At 33.5% G+C, this 17,895-nt stretch overlaps 1 protein-coding gene across 1 annotated transcript in view; it reads left to right on the forward strand.

Moving 5' to 3' along the window:
- LOC114342402 (uncharacterized) overlaps positions 1–17,895 on the forward strand; it is a 135,185-nt gene that overhangs the window by 99,917 nt on the left and 17,373 nt on the right. The window contains exon 6 of the mRNA XM_050645544.1: positions 10,757–11,109. Coding sequence (XP_050501501.1) covers positions 10,757–11,109 — 353 coding nt within the window. The remainder of the gene's footprint in view (positions 1–10,756; positions 11,110–17,895) is intronic.

The following is a 17,895-nucleotide window of genomic DNA, read 5'->3' on the forward strand; positions in this document are numbered from 1 at the left end:
TTTTCGTTAAGCGATTTTACCTGTAGTTCATGTCTTACATATTTTTATTAATTCTTTACGCTCAGTTCTTTCTTTCATTTAATTTGCAATCTCTTTCATTCCGTTTGTTACTTTTTTAATCATCTCGGTCAGTTCATCCATTCCGTATTATTCTGCTACGCCTATGGGCATTGTAATATGTGTTGCCTATCTGCTAGCGCCAGCGATTATCCACAGGTCGATCTTTCGGATGAATAATGGCTATCAACTGATAACACACCACGATATTTTTGTTTCAGCTTACCTCGAATGATATTAGTCCTATTATGTCACTAACTCTATCAGCACTTTATTGTAGTATATGATTTGCTCATGATTCACTCTTGCAATTTTTAATCCTCGATACTTCCGAAATTCAGATGTAATAGCAGTCAAGAGAAATAAGATTTTTCTCGTGACACGTCCCCCTCCAGGCCGAAACCAAATTTTTCGAGAAGTATGGACATCTATATTAATAACCTTTATGTTTCCTGCAGCCGATTTTGATGATATACATAGTTATAAACAAATGAAGATCAAAAAACGGTAAATTTTCGCTTTTTTCGTCTATAACCAAAAAGTTAAGCATTTTAAACAAATTTGAGAGTAAGAAACTCATAAATCGTCTAAAAAAATTCAATATGGCGTTCGCTGAGTATGTCTATCTTTATTGGTTGCTTAGAAAATTGCAAAATAAATCATAAATTTTGAGTTTTTATAAATATTCATAACTTATGTAAAAATTAACTTAGAACCTTCTTGTTACACAAATTGCTGAGACTTCTGGTGCTTAAATTATATTTTAAATTTCAAAACAATTGGTCAAATAGTTTAAAAGTTATTTAATTTGTTTATCTCAAAGGACATCGCACACATCTTATGGAAAATATAATGTCACTCAAATTCAATAAAATTTATACGAATAGATTCGTTTTAAATTAACGGTCAAATCTTATCATTGCGCCAATTCCATATTTTCAATAATAAGAGCAGAAATTGATATAAATAAATCTGAAATCAAATGGATACGTACATAAGTTAGAGAGAGAAAAAATATTTTATAATACCCAAATTGTCGGTACTCCATACATCAGCGGATTAGTTTCACTAATCCGCTTAGGCCCAGCGGGGTTTAAGCTCTTTTGAATAGCACCCAGAGCAATAGTGATTGTAACTGACAGTTTTACTGACTCCAAAAATGTGATTTCGATAAACTTTAATTGCAATTTGCGCCGTAATTAATCATAATTAAGAGTTGGCGCAATGATAAGACTTGACCCTTAATTTAAAACGAATCTATTCGTATAAATTTTATTGAATTTGAGTGACATTATATTTTCCATAAGATGTGTGCGATGTCCTTTATTTTTTTTTTGCAACACTAAGTCAGAAAATTATGAGGTTACAGTAAGACTTCTGACAGTTTATGAAAGAACATTTATACTATTGACTTAATAAAAAAAATGACAAAAAGTAATTTTAAACAGTGTAAAATTATTTTGCAAAAACACGTCGATTTTTTGCTTACTTATAAACAATTAGAATAACTTTTTAAGGTTGATATGAACCCTCAATTAATTTGTTTCTGATCCTAGAGATGGCTCTACTGTAGCATGCCATTGTGGTAACATTTTCAACTTAATTGTAGATTTCTACATGATGACTCAGTAATATGTAGAAACCTGAACACTTTTTTATCGTTACACCCATCGGCTCAATTGGCTATGATGCCAAATTGTTTAAACAGTAATTTTATCAACGCCTAATAACAATGTTAATAGCAAGAAACATTTAGTCGATGTTGTGAGGCCGCTCCCGTCTGAAAGAAAATTATGTTTCGGTTTCTTTGCGGAAGGAAATCTGAGGGCGAAATTTTTGGCCAGAAATTGGAAAGAAAGGTATCTTGTCATTTTTCTCAAAAGTTGATAGTTTTCGAGTTAGGGGCGATTTAAAATCTGAAAAATGCCAAAATACGCATTTTCGAAGCTTAAAAGCTCATTTATCTTAATATATCGCACATCCCATTCAATACCGATACAACTGCGGTTTTCTTCTTCTACAAAATAGACATTTTAAGACAAGTAATTGAATATTAGAATATTAGTAATTCAATAGCACAAGAATGGATATCTTTTTTGAAAAACAAGCAATATTTAACCATTATAAATATTTGTAAGATATGGCGGTATTGCATTATATTTTTAAATAACTCATCAACCATAACTGCTACGATTATACAGATTAACAATGAAAAACCAGACAAAGTTATAAATGGTAGTTTACTAGATAAATTTATCTAATAATTATAATTATTGTATATTATAAATCACAACAAAGTGAAATTAACTCAACAAATTGAAATAAAATGATTGATGTACATTTGCAATAAGATTTTTTTTTGCATAATTCCAGTAAATGCTCTTTTGTTTTCTCTCCTACAGTAGGAGGCTTTTCGTAGGCTGGTTTTGAGTTATATTGCTCTAAAATATTATTATTATCAGAAAAATGACGAGTAGAAAGGTCAATAGTTTTATAGGTTGTATAGTCAAAGTTAACTTTGTAAAAAAATGTTGTAGGAAAACACTTTTCTACTTTAAGAATTTCTATATTATTCCATATTACTTTCTCGTTATCCGAATTTTTGGTGAATTTTTGCCCAAAAATTTTTGAAAGGTACTTGGAGTCAAAAAGTCTTCAGCGTCCATTTCATTCCCTTTATAGGGCCTACCGTTTTTCTTTTTGCAGCACTTATTAGAGGTGGCCACTGACATGAATTGAGTTAAACTGTGTTTTTGCTTTCTCGATTACTGCATGCATCGAATCACCCTCATTTTGGGTATGACAAACAGTAAAAAATTTGTGAGTAATGTTATTTATTTCAGCATGCGTAACTGCATATAAGTACATAAGTACCACCAAAACCGCCTTATTCTTATTCTTGCCAACGCAGTTGTCGGAATAAAAAATAATATCTTTTCCTGCAGGTAAAGTAGATAGATAGCTAGAGAGGCATGTTGCAATTTAATTTGCTCCTCGCATAGCAATGGCCTCGTGCCAAAAACAGCAGGAACTGTTTGCGATGCTACTTCGAAAATCGTAAAATTAAAGCAATTGAGACAGGACTTATAAAAAAATGTAGAAATATCTCCGCAATGTGTAGGTAATACTGCTTGCAAATCGAAGCAAGCTACTATGAGTTTATTATTTTTTATGTAGGATTTGTAATATTTTTTGCTTTTTCTTCTCGGCTTCTTTCTTTACTACGAATGTGACGTGTGTATTGTTCTTGGCCTTTTTATTTTTCTTCTTGATTGCATTGTTTATACACCTCATAAGTTGCGCAATTATCTTTCGTCGGTTTAAAAAAAGAAATATTACATTCTGTGTTAAAAAATGTTTCATATGTACATCTTTTGACAGATGGCAACTGCTTTTCTTCTCGTTACTCTTTGTAGTATCTATACATCTAAGCTAAGGTTAATGATCCATCAAGGAATTCTCTACGAGTTTGAGCTCTTAAATAGTGAGACTCTACGCGCTCAAAGCTATTTATGTGTTTTCTTACGGTTTCCTTAAGTTTCTCGTTTATAGTTGTGCGTTTTGATGATTTCCTCTATTATCTTTCTGAACGATGTTATACTCTTTTGACTTAGCCCAACTTGTTCGAATAAATCGATCTCCAATATTAAGGGTATTAATAAAAATATTTTGCATGCTCTTCTCCTTAATTTGTTTATAGTTAAATAAAAACATAAATTGTTTGTCCTATTACTTCCTTCTACAACTCTCCCATACTTCGGAATATTGTGCAAACGTTTCTGTAAAATACCCCTAGCACTCGCAACATGTGGCGGTATTACATTAAAACATATTATATTCTACGTGCAATATCCATACATGATACAGTTAAGGCGCTACAAACTACGTTTTTGAAGTTACGTCACTAATGTTCTCAGCAAGCGACGTGTATTCTCGCAATCTTCAGATTTTAAATCCCTTGTAACTCGAAAACTGTTAACTTCTCAGAAAAATGAGAAGATATCTTTTTTGTTTAGAAGAAGCCAAAAAACCTAAAGAGTTACAGTGCAAAATAGGAGATTGTTGAAATAGACCCTGCTGCATTGGCATTAAAATCGGATCGACGCGCATAATTAACAATTAAAAAACAACGGTCTAAATTGAAGTTAGACCCGATTACTACTCAGAATTTCAAAAATGAATGTTTAAACTTCACTTTAAGGACTTGCCAACCTTAAATATAATAATTTAAATATGAGTTTTTACGCCTCGAAAATGTCTATCTTCGCATTTTTCATATTTTAGTTCACCTCTAACTCGAAAATTATCAACTTTTGAAAAAAATGACAAGATATTTTTCTTGCTTAGAATGACCAAAAAAACAAGAAAAAATATTTTCCTGGACAAAAAATGGTAATCTTGTGAATTTGTTTAGAAACATTTTTTTTAACAATTTTTGCCCAAAAATTTCGCTGGCACTCTTCTGATTTATTTAAAGGGGACATTTTTGAATAGGAATCCGCAAAGAAACCAAATCAGAATTTTTTTAGACGGGAGCGGCCTCACAACATAGACTAATTACATATTATGTTTCTCCGTAACTAAATATTCCAGTTAGTAAGGAATTCATCTTATCTCACACTGACACTGAAAGATGGTAATAAAATTTTACGACCTCTTCCATTCACTGTCGACAAATCATCTAAAAGTGTATTACATTGCACAAATTTTGTTTATACACATAAACCTTTTAACACGTTGACGGACAGTGCGAATGCCTCAAATGTATAATCAAGTGTTGTGATACTATATGAATTTTGCAAAGTAGAATAGGGAAATTGCTAAATTTGTTTTAGCGCTTATAGATTATGGAAACAATATGTTTTTTGTAAACATGTGGACGACGGCCATGGATGTATCATATTTTATATGCATCTGTAGATGTAATAACAGGATTTTGATTTTAAATTCCGCAAAATATGTTTAAGCAAGGCGAAAACCTCGCGTTTCTTGAGAAAAATATTCCCATGAGATCTTTTTGCGTAATCAGTTTCATGAGATACCTCAGAATAAGACAAAAAAGGTTATAATAAAGATATTAAAAATGACTTAACAGAAAAGATACTGAAAACTATTTCACTAACACCAAAACTAGTTCGTCTCTGTCTTGCTAAGAGAACCGTCGATTTATTGCATTTCGATTTAATGTCCATGATTCAGTTCCATAGTAAAGCACACTGTGTACATAACATTTAATTAGCCTTATTTTGAGGGCCAATATCAGATCTTTGCTGCATAAAATCTTTTTCATTTTCACGAAGTTGGCACGTGCTTTTTCAATTCTCTCTCTTATTTCTGCAGTCTAATCGTTATTTTCTGTGATTATCGTTCCCAAGTAAGTATATTTTTTTACTCTCTCAGACTGCTGGCCGCCTACCGTTAATATTTCATTTATATTGTTGTTCTTGCTATTTTTCATAAATTTTGGTTTTTTGAGGTTAAGGGAGAGTCCGTATTCTCCATTACATATATCTTAATATTTTGTTCATTATTCTTTCTAAGTCTTCCAAGTTGTCTGATATTATGACTGTATCGTCGGTATACCTAATGTTATTAATTAAATTTCCATTTACTTTTATGCCGACTGTCTCGTTTACCAAAGCTTCTTGTGTGATTTCTTCAGAATAAGAACTAAACAATAACGGCGACAGTATGTAACCTTGCCTGGCCCCTCTCCTTTTCTCCATTTGTTCTGACACTTCTCCAAATTACACATTTGATCGTTGGCTGTAGTATAAATGGTATAGTTTATTACTAAAGTTATTATTATGGTATGGTTTATTACTAACGAGGAAGTTATAAATGCCTTAAATCAAATGAAAAATGGAAAATATAGAGACGACGGAATAACAAAAGAGATGATTAGAGATGGAGGTCAAACTACCTTGGAAGCAGTTAAAATCCTAATGAAGAAGTGCCTCTTTGATATTGCTATTCCAACCACTTGGCAAAATGCGCAGCTACTTCTACTACAAAATAAAGGAGGCAAACACAAACTCGAAAATTACAGACCAATAAGTCTGTTACCACATCCGTACAAACTGCTTACCACAATAATGACCAACAGACTATCAGATAAATTCGATAGTTACCAGCCTGTTGAACAAGCGGGATATCGCAAAGGTTATAGTACCGTAGAACACCTACTCCTACAGACAATAAGGACATTTCTCGAAAAGTGTAACGAATACAATAACCCTCTTCATTCAGCATTTGTTGATTACAATAGGGCATTCGATTCCATAGAACTCTGGGCCGTATTAGACGGAATGAATAACGCAAGGATTGATTCCAGATATAGAATATAGAATTATTTACTATTGAATTAGAAGATGCCTTATGTCTTAGAAGAAAAAGTTAAATTGTCACTTAAATTTTTAAGTCATCTAAGATTTGCCGATGACATAGTGCTCATAAGCAACAATACAGAAGAACTAATCTACATACTAAAGATGCTTAAACAGGAATCTGAGAAGAAAAGCGGTTTAAAAATAAATTTAAATAAAACAAAAGTGATGACAAATCAAAATATCAGAATCGACTTAGATGGAAGTCAGATCGAAAGTGTCGAAGAGTCACACGATCAAGCTAGGCAAACAGAATCAAACGGCAGAGATAACTAGAAGAATCCGAATTACTTGGGCAGCAGTTGCAAGACTCAGTGATGTGTTGAAAAACAAAAAGATACCAATAAACCTAGAAAAAAGGGTATTCAACAGTTGTATTCTACCAGTTATGACTGATGGAGTGGATACCGTGACACTTACAGGGTTATCAGCCAATAGATTAAGAACACAGAGGGCCATCGAACGAGCTATGTTAGGAGTATCTCTGAGAGAACATATTTGAAATGGGACGTACGAAACAGGACGAAGGTGGAATATGTAACTGGAAGAATTGCGCAAATGAAATGGAACTGGATAGGACACGTGGCACGGCAAAACAACGAAAGGTGGACGAGAACATTGTACATTGGAGACCACGCGAGCATAGTAGTAGCAGAGGAAGACCACAAAAACGATGGTTAGATGACTTCAAAGCAAAAGTGGGGAGAAACTGGTACCAAAGAGCACAAAACAGAGAAGAGTGGAAAACTCATGGGAGGCCTTTGTCCAGGAGTGGATGCAAACAGGCTAAAGAAGAAGTTATTGTTTTCTTTAGGGACATTCACTTAACAAGCTACATGTTTTTATGGATTTGGCTGTCTCTAGAGGTGTATATTCTCGGGCTGAATACCGATAACCTTTTTCCAAGCACACAAACAATCCACATTGCTTTACTATATTTTTTGTTCTGTTAGTGTATCTTTGGTTGCCTATATAGATGTCATATAGGTGAACAAGGATTAGGATTAAGTTAGGTTAGGTCTGATCCGGGGAACCGGTACCGGGACAAGCGATGTAAGATGATCAAACTAAATAAAGATATCTTAATCAAGAGTACTTAATAGTCATTATTAAAGAACCCAACTAAACATGGTGGCAGCGGTGTTGAGTGCAGCACGTATATTTTAAGTATAAAACTATATTACCCATTAACCACTAGCACATGCCAAGAGTAGCAAAGCAACGTTAAGGGGCAAGAAAATATTCTGCATTGTGGTCAATTGTGGTTGAAATCATACCCGACATAAAGTAACACTGAAAATGTCTACTAATACTACTCCTGATGCAAATACTCAAGGTATAGTAAGTCCAGCACCATTGAATGTTAACCCTCCGGATAAATTCAATTTTTTGGCCCCAGCAATTTGGCCTGCATGGAGGAAGAGGCTGGAACGCTACATGTCGGTATCAGGGCAGCTCCAAAAGACAGAAAAACAAAAAATAGATATCCTAGTGTACCTTATGGGAGAAGAATCCGAAGATATTTTGATACAATTTCAAAAAATTCCAGATACTTACGAGGAAGTTCTAAATGTTTTTGACAAATATTTTATCCCTAGACGTAATATTATATATGAACGTTTCAAATTCAATTCTACAGTACAAAAACCAGGTGAAACCATTGACTTATTTATTACTAGCCTACATACCTTAGCAGAACATTGTAATTATGGGCAACTGAAGGAGGAATTGATCCGAGACCGTATCGTAGTAGGCATGCTGGACACAAAAACATCAGAAAGGTTACAGCTAAAAGAAACAGTTTTGATAGCAATTTCTGGCTTTTCTTCGTGTCTTATCAGATAAAACAATTGTTCCAGATATCGTTATCGCGTTTCCTTTTTTACTTCTTTATCGATGATTATTCTGCCGCGCCGTTTTCATTTTCTAATATTCTATACTCTTTCTCTTTCTTCTCTCAAAGAAACTGCGTTTATTAGATTTTTTTCTTTCTCATCTAATTTATACCGATCCAGATTAGCTCCATATAACAGTTCTAGTTCTACTTGCATCAGACTAATCAATACGTTTATTTAACATATTATTAAGTGTCAACACATTTTTTCTTTTGTCTTCGCTAATATTTATTTATTTCTGTTGTTTTTGTACATAGAAGAAATCAATATAGATGTAAGATTTTTAAAATTGATTGTTATTATTTCTTTTACATTGATCCTTTTTTTATTTTTAATATGAAGGTGAAAATATTTTTTAACCTATCCTGAATTAATTTCAAAAGTGGTTATTTATTTAGGTACTCTTACTCCATATCTATTTAAATATCGTCCAATTGGTTTCCTTTAAATTTAGCTCACCACAAATGCAAAAAGTAATGAACAATGAAAATTTTAAAGATAAAATAATGATTTCAATTAAAATCTTTAATAAACATAAGTGCGACAAAAGAGAAACACCATGGATGGTAGTTATTAGAAAAACTATTTGACAAAAGTAGACTATTTATGCTCCAATTCAAAATATAGTCAAATACAAAGCTTCAGAGATACATGAAAAAATACAAATAAAAAAGACAACTTTATGTTACTTAAAAACATTAAAAAGCCAACTCGGGTTTAATCGAGACAAAAAGTACCGGCCCTAAATATATCAAAATCTAATACGGCCAAGGGGACTGACAATATTTCAAGAAAAGTAGTTAAATTAATTTCAGAAGGTCACGTTGATGCGTTATAAATAGACGTTATAGTAGTATATATATCTGTATTATATTACCTACTAACTATAATACAATAACACGTTTTGTTGTACAAAGTAATTGATATGGCAACGCTGCTAGGATAAAGTTCTGTTTGACGCGATTCTAGCAGAAGGTACTGCTATCTATCGAACATAAATATTACCGATGTTGTAGATGGAGTCACTTCATGGCGGCACAAATTCACAGCGGCAATTCAAGATATAATTCTTGTTTAACGAGATTTTTCATATGTTTAGAAAAAAATATTCAACATTTTATTGCAAATATTTTCCACTCTTACAGTTTTATATATGTTGTTATTAAAATTTTGTCCGATTTCTTGCCGGTAGCTTTATTATAAGCCAAAACATATTATTTTTTCCTATTATGGCAAAACTGTAAGATCAAAAATTTTCAAAAAATTCATAAGTATTTCTTAGGATTATATCTTTATGCTGTAAGAAAATTAACAAAATTGTATGTTTGGTTTTCCCGCTTTATACTTGTAAAAAAAGAGTATTTTTGAGTTTTTTCGAAAACGAAAACATGAAGTTCGCTCAAAATTTGTCAAAATACTTCTAGTAATCACATACACCTTCTCAAATTTTTTCAAAATTTTTGAACTTCAAATTTTTTTTTTGGGGGGGTTCAGATCAACCTTAACCGTTACCCGTAGAAAAATTATTTTTTTCATATTTGGAAAGACTGAATTTTTATACACATTTAGAAAGAAAAACAATTGTCCTAGGACAATTAGGGACGAAGTAGCCCCCTTTTTTTAATTCGCATGTTTTTGCAAAATAATTTTGCAGTATTTAGAATTATTTTTTGTCATTTTTTTTAAATTTAATTAATAGTATAAATCTTCTTCTTTCATAAACCATCCAAAGTATTACTGTAACTTCATAATTTTCTGACTTATAGCGTTCCAAAAAAAATTAATTTAGGATAAACAAATTAAATACCTTTTAAACTATTTGACCAATTGCTTTGAAATTTAGAATATGATTTAAGCACCAGAAGTCTCAGCAATCCGTGTAATAAGAACGTTCCAAGTTAATTTTTACATCAGTTATGAATATTTATAAAAACTCAAAATTTTTGATTTATTTTGTAATTTTCTAAGCAACCAATAAGGATAGACATATTCAGCGAACGCCACATTGAAGTTTTTTATACGATTTATGAGTTTCTTACTCTCAAATTTGTTTAGAATACTTAGCTTTTTGGTTATAGACGAAAAAAGCGAAAATTTACCGTTTTTTTTTTATCTTCATTTGTTTATAACTATGTATTTCATTAAAATCGGCTGCAGGAAACAAATAGGTTATTAATATAGATGTCCATACTACTCAAAAAATTTGGTTTCGGCCTGGAGGGGATGTGTCACCAACAGGATATTTTTTTCCTTATTTCTCTGAACTATAGAGGAGCACTTAAAATTGCGTTGTTTATCAGCACAGTGGCGTATCACTCTCCAGCATAAAAAATAATTTGTGAATAATATCATGCATGAGAAAAGATAGAGTGGAAGAACTAGATTCAACTTTCTTTTAATAAATCGTTATGTTCCTAGGTAAGGCGATAGACATGAGCTTCGACCATAAACCTGAAGATGAACCAGAACGGGAACGGATAGTGAAAGCTGGTGGAAAAGTTACAGCTGATGGTAGAGTTAATGGTGGTCTTAATCTCTCACGAGCGATAGGAGATCACGCATATAAACAAAATAAAGAATTATCTGATAAGGAACAGATGATTACAGCGTTACCAGATGTCAAAACGTTGACTATTAATCCCGTCGATGATGAATTTTTAGTTTTGGCTTGCGACGGAATTTGGAATTTCATGTCTAGTCAGGAAGTTGTTGATTTCATTAGGCCAAGAATATTGGAATCCAAATCCAAGCTCTCAACTATATGTGAAGAGGTATGTATGTGTATTAAAATTCATATAAGTATGTTACAAAACTTTTATAATTTCTAAATTGAATTTTCATTTATTTATCATATACAGCAATTCAAACAAATATCTGTTGACTCTGAAACTGCAAATAGACGAGGCGAAAACGGCGGGTTCGTTGGGAAAAATATTCCCATGAGATTTTTTGCATAATTACATTCGTGAGACATCCCAGAATAAGGTTCAAGAAGTCGCCCACGTGAAAAGTGGGCCAAATTTTTTTTAACAATTTTTTTTAATCAAATTGCAAAAATCAATATTTTTGGCCCTGACAATTTTTTTTGTAGGTTTTTTGGACCATTCTGGATAAAAATGGTCTGTTATAATTTTTCTCTAAAGGTGATCGTTTTCGAGTTATAAGCAATTTAAAATTGAAAAAAACGAAAAATGGCGATTTTCAAGGCTTAATAACTCAGCTAAAAGTTATTATTATGAAAGTCAGAAAGTGACTAAATCAAAGTTTAATGACCCCTACAAGATCCCGAAGAAATTTTTGTCATTATTTTATTTACAATTGGACTGCCGGAGTGGCATCTCTCTCGCACTCAGCATTTACGGCCGGCTACCACGTGCATGGCGCTCAATATTATTACTTAAAAATAACAGCTTAGTAATAAAATGATGACAAAAATTTCTTCGGGATCTTGTAGGGGGGCATTAAACTTTGATTTAGTCACTTTATGACTTTCATAATAATAACTTTAACCGAGTTATTAAGCCTTGAAAATCGCCATTTTTCGTTTTTTTCAATTTTAAATTGCTTATAACTCGAAAACGATCAACTTAAGAGAAAAATTACAAAAGAACTTTTCTATCCAGAATGGTCCAAAAAACCTACAAAAAAATTGTCCGGGCCAAAAATATTGATTTTTGCAATTTGATTAAAAAAAAATTGTAAAAAAAATTTGGCCCATTTTTCACGTGGGCGACTTCTTGAACCTTATTCTGGGATGTCTCACGAATGTAATTATGCAAAAAAATCTCATGGGAATATTTTTCCCAACGAACCCGCCGTTTTCGCTTTGTCTAAAAAAGAAACTCAATTTTCAATAATGTGATCATTGGTTTGATTTCTCCAGAGGTATATTGAGATTGCTGTCTATCTTCTTCTTTAAGTTCCATCTTCTGTCGAAGTTTGGAAATCATCATGGCAATGTGGACCCTGTTGACTGCCGCTCTAAATAGCTCTGCATCACTGCACTCGAACCATTCCCTAAGTTCTTAAGCCAAGATGTTCTTCGTCTTCCCACATTTCGTTTTCCTTGGATTTTGTCTTACATAATAAGTTGTAATAATGAGTATTTTTGCCCTCTCATCACATGTCCCAAGTACTCAAGTTTTCGTCTTTTGATCTTCTCCAGATTCCATCTCCGCTACGGAGGTTGGCAATCATCATAGCTATTTTAATTTTTGAGGCAGTAGCTCTAAATAGTTGTTTTGAGCCGCGTCGAAACCATTCTCTCAGGCTCTTCAACCATGAAATTCGTCTTCTTCCGATGCTTCTTCTGCCATCTATCTTTCCCTGCATTATGAGTCGTAGGATGCCATACTTCTCGCCCCGCATCACATGTCCGAGATACTGTAGCTTCTTTTCTTTAATTGTAAGTTCAACTTCCTTCTCTTTACCTATTCTTCTCAGTACTTCATTGTTCGTAACTCTATCTACCCAGGAAACCCTCATAATTCTTCTATAGGTCCACATTTCAAAGGCTTTAGGTCGTCTCATTGTCTCTACATTTAACGTCCATGATTCCACTCCATAGTATAGTACACTGTAGACGTAACATTTTTTTAGGCGTACTTTAAGAGCTAATGTTAAATCTTTGCTACATAGGACCTTTTTCATTTTTATAAAATTAGAACTTGCTTTTTCGATTGTGACTTTTATTTCTGCAGTTTAGTCATTATTTTCTGTTATAAGTGTTCCTAGGTAAGTGTACTTTTTTACTCTTTCGATCTGCTGGCCCTCTACTATCAAGATTTCGTTAGTATTATGGTTGTTTTTACTAATTTTCATAAACTTCGTCTTTTTGATATTGAGAGAGTCCATACTCCCTACTACACCTTACCATTTTACTCATGAGTCTTTGCAGGTCTTGTAAACTATCGGCTATTATTACTGTATCATCTGCATATCTGATGTTGTTAACTAAGACTCCATTTACTTTTATGCCGACCGTTTCATCTTCCAGAGTTTCTCGCATTACCTCTTCAGAATAAGCGTTAAATAATAGAGGTGATAGTATGCAGCCTTGCCTGACTCCTCTCTTTATTTCCATTTCTTCAGATGTTGCTTTTTCAATTCTTCAATTCTATTGCTCGCTGATTGTAATAGAGGTGTGTTATTAGTCTTAAATCTCTTTCATCTAGGTTTTTATTTTTTAGGATTTCCATGAGTCAATCATGTTTTACTTTATCAAACGCTTTATTGTAGTCTATAAAACAGACGTACAGAGGATGGTTAACATCCAAACATCTCTGTGTCAGCACGTTGAAGGAGAATAATGCCTCTCTGGTACCCATACCATTGCGGAACCCATATTGAGTGTCACTAATATCCAGCTCCAGTTTAGAGTGTATTCTGGCGTGGATAATTTTCAATAGAATTTTCAAGGTATGTGACATTAAGCTTATGGTTCGGTAGTCACTGCATTCTTTTGCATTCAGTTTCTTTGGCAAACACACAAATGCTGATGTCAACATTTCTCTAGGGATGATTCCTGTAGTATAGATAGCGTTGAACAGTTCTACTAATATGTCCAGGTTTTTCTCGTTGACCAACTTTATCAGCTCGCTAGGCAATTCATCTGGACCAGCAGATTTATTGGTTTTCATAGAGTTTATTGCCTGACTAACCTCTGATTTGGTTATCTATGGGCCTACATCTCCCGTTTGGCTATCTACGGATGTACTAGCTTCTCTCTGGTCGTGAAATAGTTCCTCGATATACTCTTTCCATCGTCGTAGTTTTCGTTTTGTCTCCATTATAATATTTTCATTTTTGTCGAGCAATATATTTGAGTATCTTCTATTTCCTATTCCGGCTAGTTCTTTGACTTTTTTATGTAGGTTGAAGTTGTCATATGTGTATTGCAGTTCTTCTATTTCTTTACATTTTTCAGAGAAGTAGGTTTCTTTAGCCTCCCTAATTTTTCTTCTTATTTGGTTTTGAAGCTGTTTATAGCGGGTCTTATTAATGGTTTAATGGTAAGTCTTTTGATAGATAGTTAATATTATTTCCGGTTTATTTCCTTTCCGTCTAGTTACTTTCATGTCTATCAGCAGCGATATAATACCGCTAGGGCTTCTTTCCCTGCCAGTCGTTGGACGTGACTTCTGGGAAGGACCAAGAGGTTAGGAACCGTCGTTTGAGGTATTAAGATCGTAGAAAGGTTCACATTCCGCTTCATGTGCTGGTAAACAGTCTATTTTCTTAGTACCCGATACGAACTTTCGTGCGTGGGGCCACTCGACTCTCATTCTACATAACCTAGTTCTTAGAGCCCTAGACAGTGGCTAAGACAGCCTAAAACAGCTGAGGTACCAGTAGAAAATCAGTGGCCTTCTGACTAACCTAGAGAACCTACTGTCTTAGTTGCTGAAGTCAAAGATGCAATTAAATCGCTAAAGAGAAATAAATCCCCAGTCATTGATTCAATACCAGGTGAAATACTGCAGTTACTACGTGACAAAGGATTACATATCATCCATTCTATCTGTGTCGCTGTTTGGAATTCAGGAAAATGGCCATCTGATTGGTGTATCTCAATTTATATCCCGCTACACAAAAAAGGAACTACTACTAGATGTGAAAACTACTGCACACTGTCACTAATAACACACGCTAGTAAAACCTTGTTGCATATTAAAACCAGATTAAAAACCTATCTACATTTCCAAATACCTCAGGAACAAGCGGGGTTTGTAAAAGGTAAAGGTACACGGGAACAAATCCTGAACCTGAGATAACTCACGGAAAAGTCTAAGTCTAGAGAATTTCAAGTACCAATGATTATATGCTTCGTTGACTGCCAAAAGGCATTTGATTGTGTAAGCTGGTTAAATCTTTAGTCCATTTTAATAGAAATGGGCACACCAATACACCTGGTGACACTTATTAAAAATCTGTACCAGTCCAATATAGCAACAGTACGACTAGATCAGAAGTTTTCAAACCAATTCAAGACCGAGAGAGGTGTTAAACAAGGATGCGTGTTGTCACCTGACTTATTCAACATATATGGTGTTCAATCTCAAATATTCATCATTCATATCCGATATTACAAAACAGATTTTATATATTTAAATCAACCAAATTAATTATTTCAAAACAAATTAAATAATAAAAATAAAGTATATTAATATTAGTGCTGGCGATTGTGTCAAAAATGTGTTGTGAATATTATTTTTGGAATCAACCAATCAAGGTAACACCTTATACTAATATTAATATTTAAATCAAAATGTCGAACGGATATAATCAGTATCCATTTCCATACTCTCAATGTCCAACATCTAGCCAAATGAACCTCAGCGACCAAAACTTAACAGTTCAACAACTAGGATATTTTCCACAACAAATGCAAATGGGACCACATCCTGTATCACAAATTCAGCAAAATTTCGCTCCAAACCAGCCAATGCAGTTATATCAACCTCAATACCAGTATTCAGTCCAAAGTACATTACCACAATATCAACCCCCATCCACTTCCAAAGCAAATGATGAAGAATGGCAAATAGTTCCAAATAAAAAACGTGGGAGAACCAGTCCGGAACAACATTCCAAACTTAAACAAACCAAAATAGATAACTACTGGCTCAACACACCAACAGCAAATAAATTTAATGTATTAATTAATGAAGAGACACAAGAAGCAGATACTGAAGAGGAAAAAAAACAGGAAGAGAAGCCCCCACCAATATTTATTGCCGGTGTTAAAAACATCCAACCATTAAACGAACTACTAAACACTATAGCCAAAGATAAACATTTAATCAGAGTGTTGAATGAAGAACAAGTCAAGGTACAGGCCCAAACAATTGAAATATACGACAGTATAATAAAAGCACTTGATGAGAAAAAAACCGAATATCATACATATCGTAAGAAGCAAGATAAACCCTTTAGAGTAGTGATTCGCCATCTTCATCCTACAGTGAATATACAAGAAATCAAAAAAGAAATAGAGAGCCAAGGACATATAGTTCTACAAATAACGAATATACTACAAAGAATTACAAAAAAACCCCTACCACTATTTTTTGTGGACTTAAAAATGCAAGATAATAATAAAGAAATTTATAAGATGGAATATTTACTCAACGCAAAAATTGATGTCGAAGCCCCAAGGCTAAAAAGAGAATTAGTACAATGTACCAGATGTCAAAGATATGGTCACACAAAAAATTTCTGCTATCATCAATACAGGTGTGTAAAATGTGCTCTAAATCACAAAACAGCTGATTGCCCTAACAAAATTAGATCTGATCTAGTAAAGTGTGTACTTTGCGGTAATAACCACCCAGCGAATTACAGAGGATGCAGTGTACATAAACAACTGCAAGAAGCAAGATTTCCAACCTTAAGAAAGAAAGAGTCACCGAATCAACTACAAAACCAACAGCTACCAGTGGCTACAACAAATATAAGTACAACACAAAGACCTACATATGCTCAAATGGTAAATACCAACCAACAAGATATTACAATGGTCACTCAGGCAAATGACATGCAGGAGTTAAAGAATATGATGAAAGGGCTTATGGAACAAATGAGCACCATGCTAAACTTATTAACAACACTTGTCTCAAAAATGAACTAATGGCTAATACACTAAAATTTGCCATATGGAATGCTAATGGCTTGACACAACACAAACATGAGTTGTATGCATTTATAGCTAATCACCAATTAGACATAATACTGATTTCAGAAACACACTTCACGAAAAAAAGTTTCATAAAATTTCACAACTATAAAATATATCACACAACACATCCAGATGGAACTGCACATGGTGGGACAGCAATCATTATAAGAAACAACATCAAACATTACCAGACAACTCACTATCAAAAAGCACATATTCAGGCCACAAATGTAGTTGTAGAAGACTGGACAGGACCTATAACTTTTTCAGCTATATATTGTCCACCAAAACATTCAATTAAACAACCAGAATTTAAAACCTTTTTTGATACACTTGGACTTAGGTTTATTTGTGGCGGAGACTACAATTCAAAACATCTAATGTGGGGATCTAGACTTATTAATACCAAAGGCCGTGAACTACAAAAAGAAATACTAATAGATAATCTGAACATAGTAACCACAAGGGGGCCAACATACTGGCCTACAGACCCTGCGAAAATTCCAGATCTCCTCGATTTTGTTATAGTGAGAGGAATAAATGAAAAATACTTTAAACCAAAGTCTTGTTACGATTTATCCTCTGACCATTCACCTGTTATCATAACTGTAAGCAAAAACATAACAAAAATAGAAAGGAGCTGTATATTACACAACAACAAAACAAATTGGAGTTATTTTAGATATCAAGTAAATAATCAAATCCATTTAGACATCCCACTAAAGACCGATAAACAAATCGAACAAGCAGTAGAACATTTTAACACAGTTTTACAGGAAGCAGCATGGAACTCAACACCATTACCTACAAATCGACATATGAACAAACACTGTTCCAATACAATACATGAAAAAATAATTGAGAAAAGAAGACTCAGAAA

This window comes from Diabrotica virgifera, chromosome 3 (genome assembly GCF_917563875.1).
Source record: "Diabrotica virgifera virgifera chromosome 3, PGI_DIABVI_V3a".
Taxonomy (NCBI): domain Eukaryota; kingdom Metazoa; phylum Arthropoda; class Insecta; order Coleoptera; family Chrysomelidae; genus Diabrotica; species Diabrotica virgifera.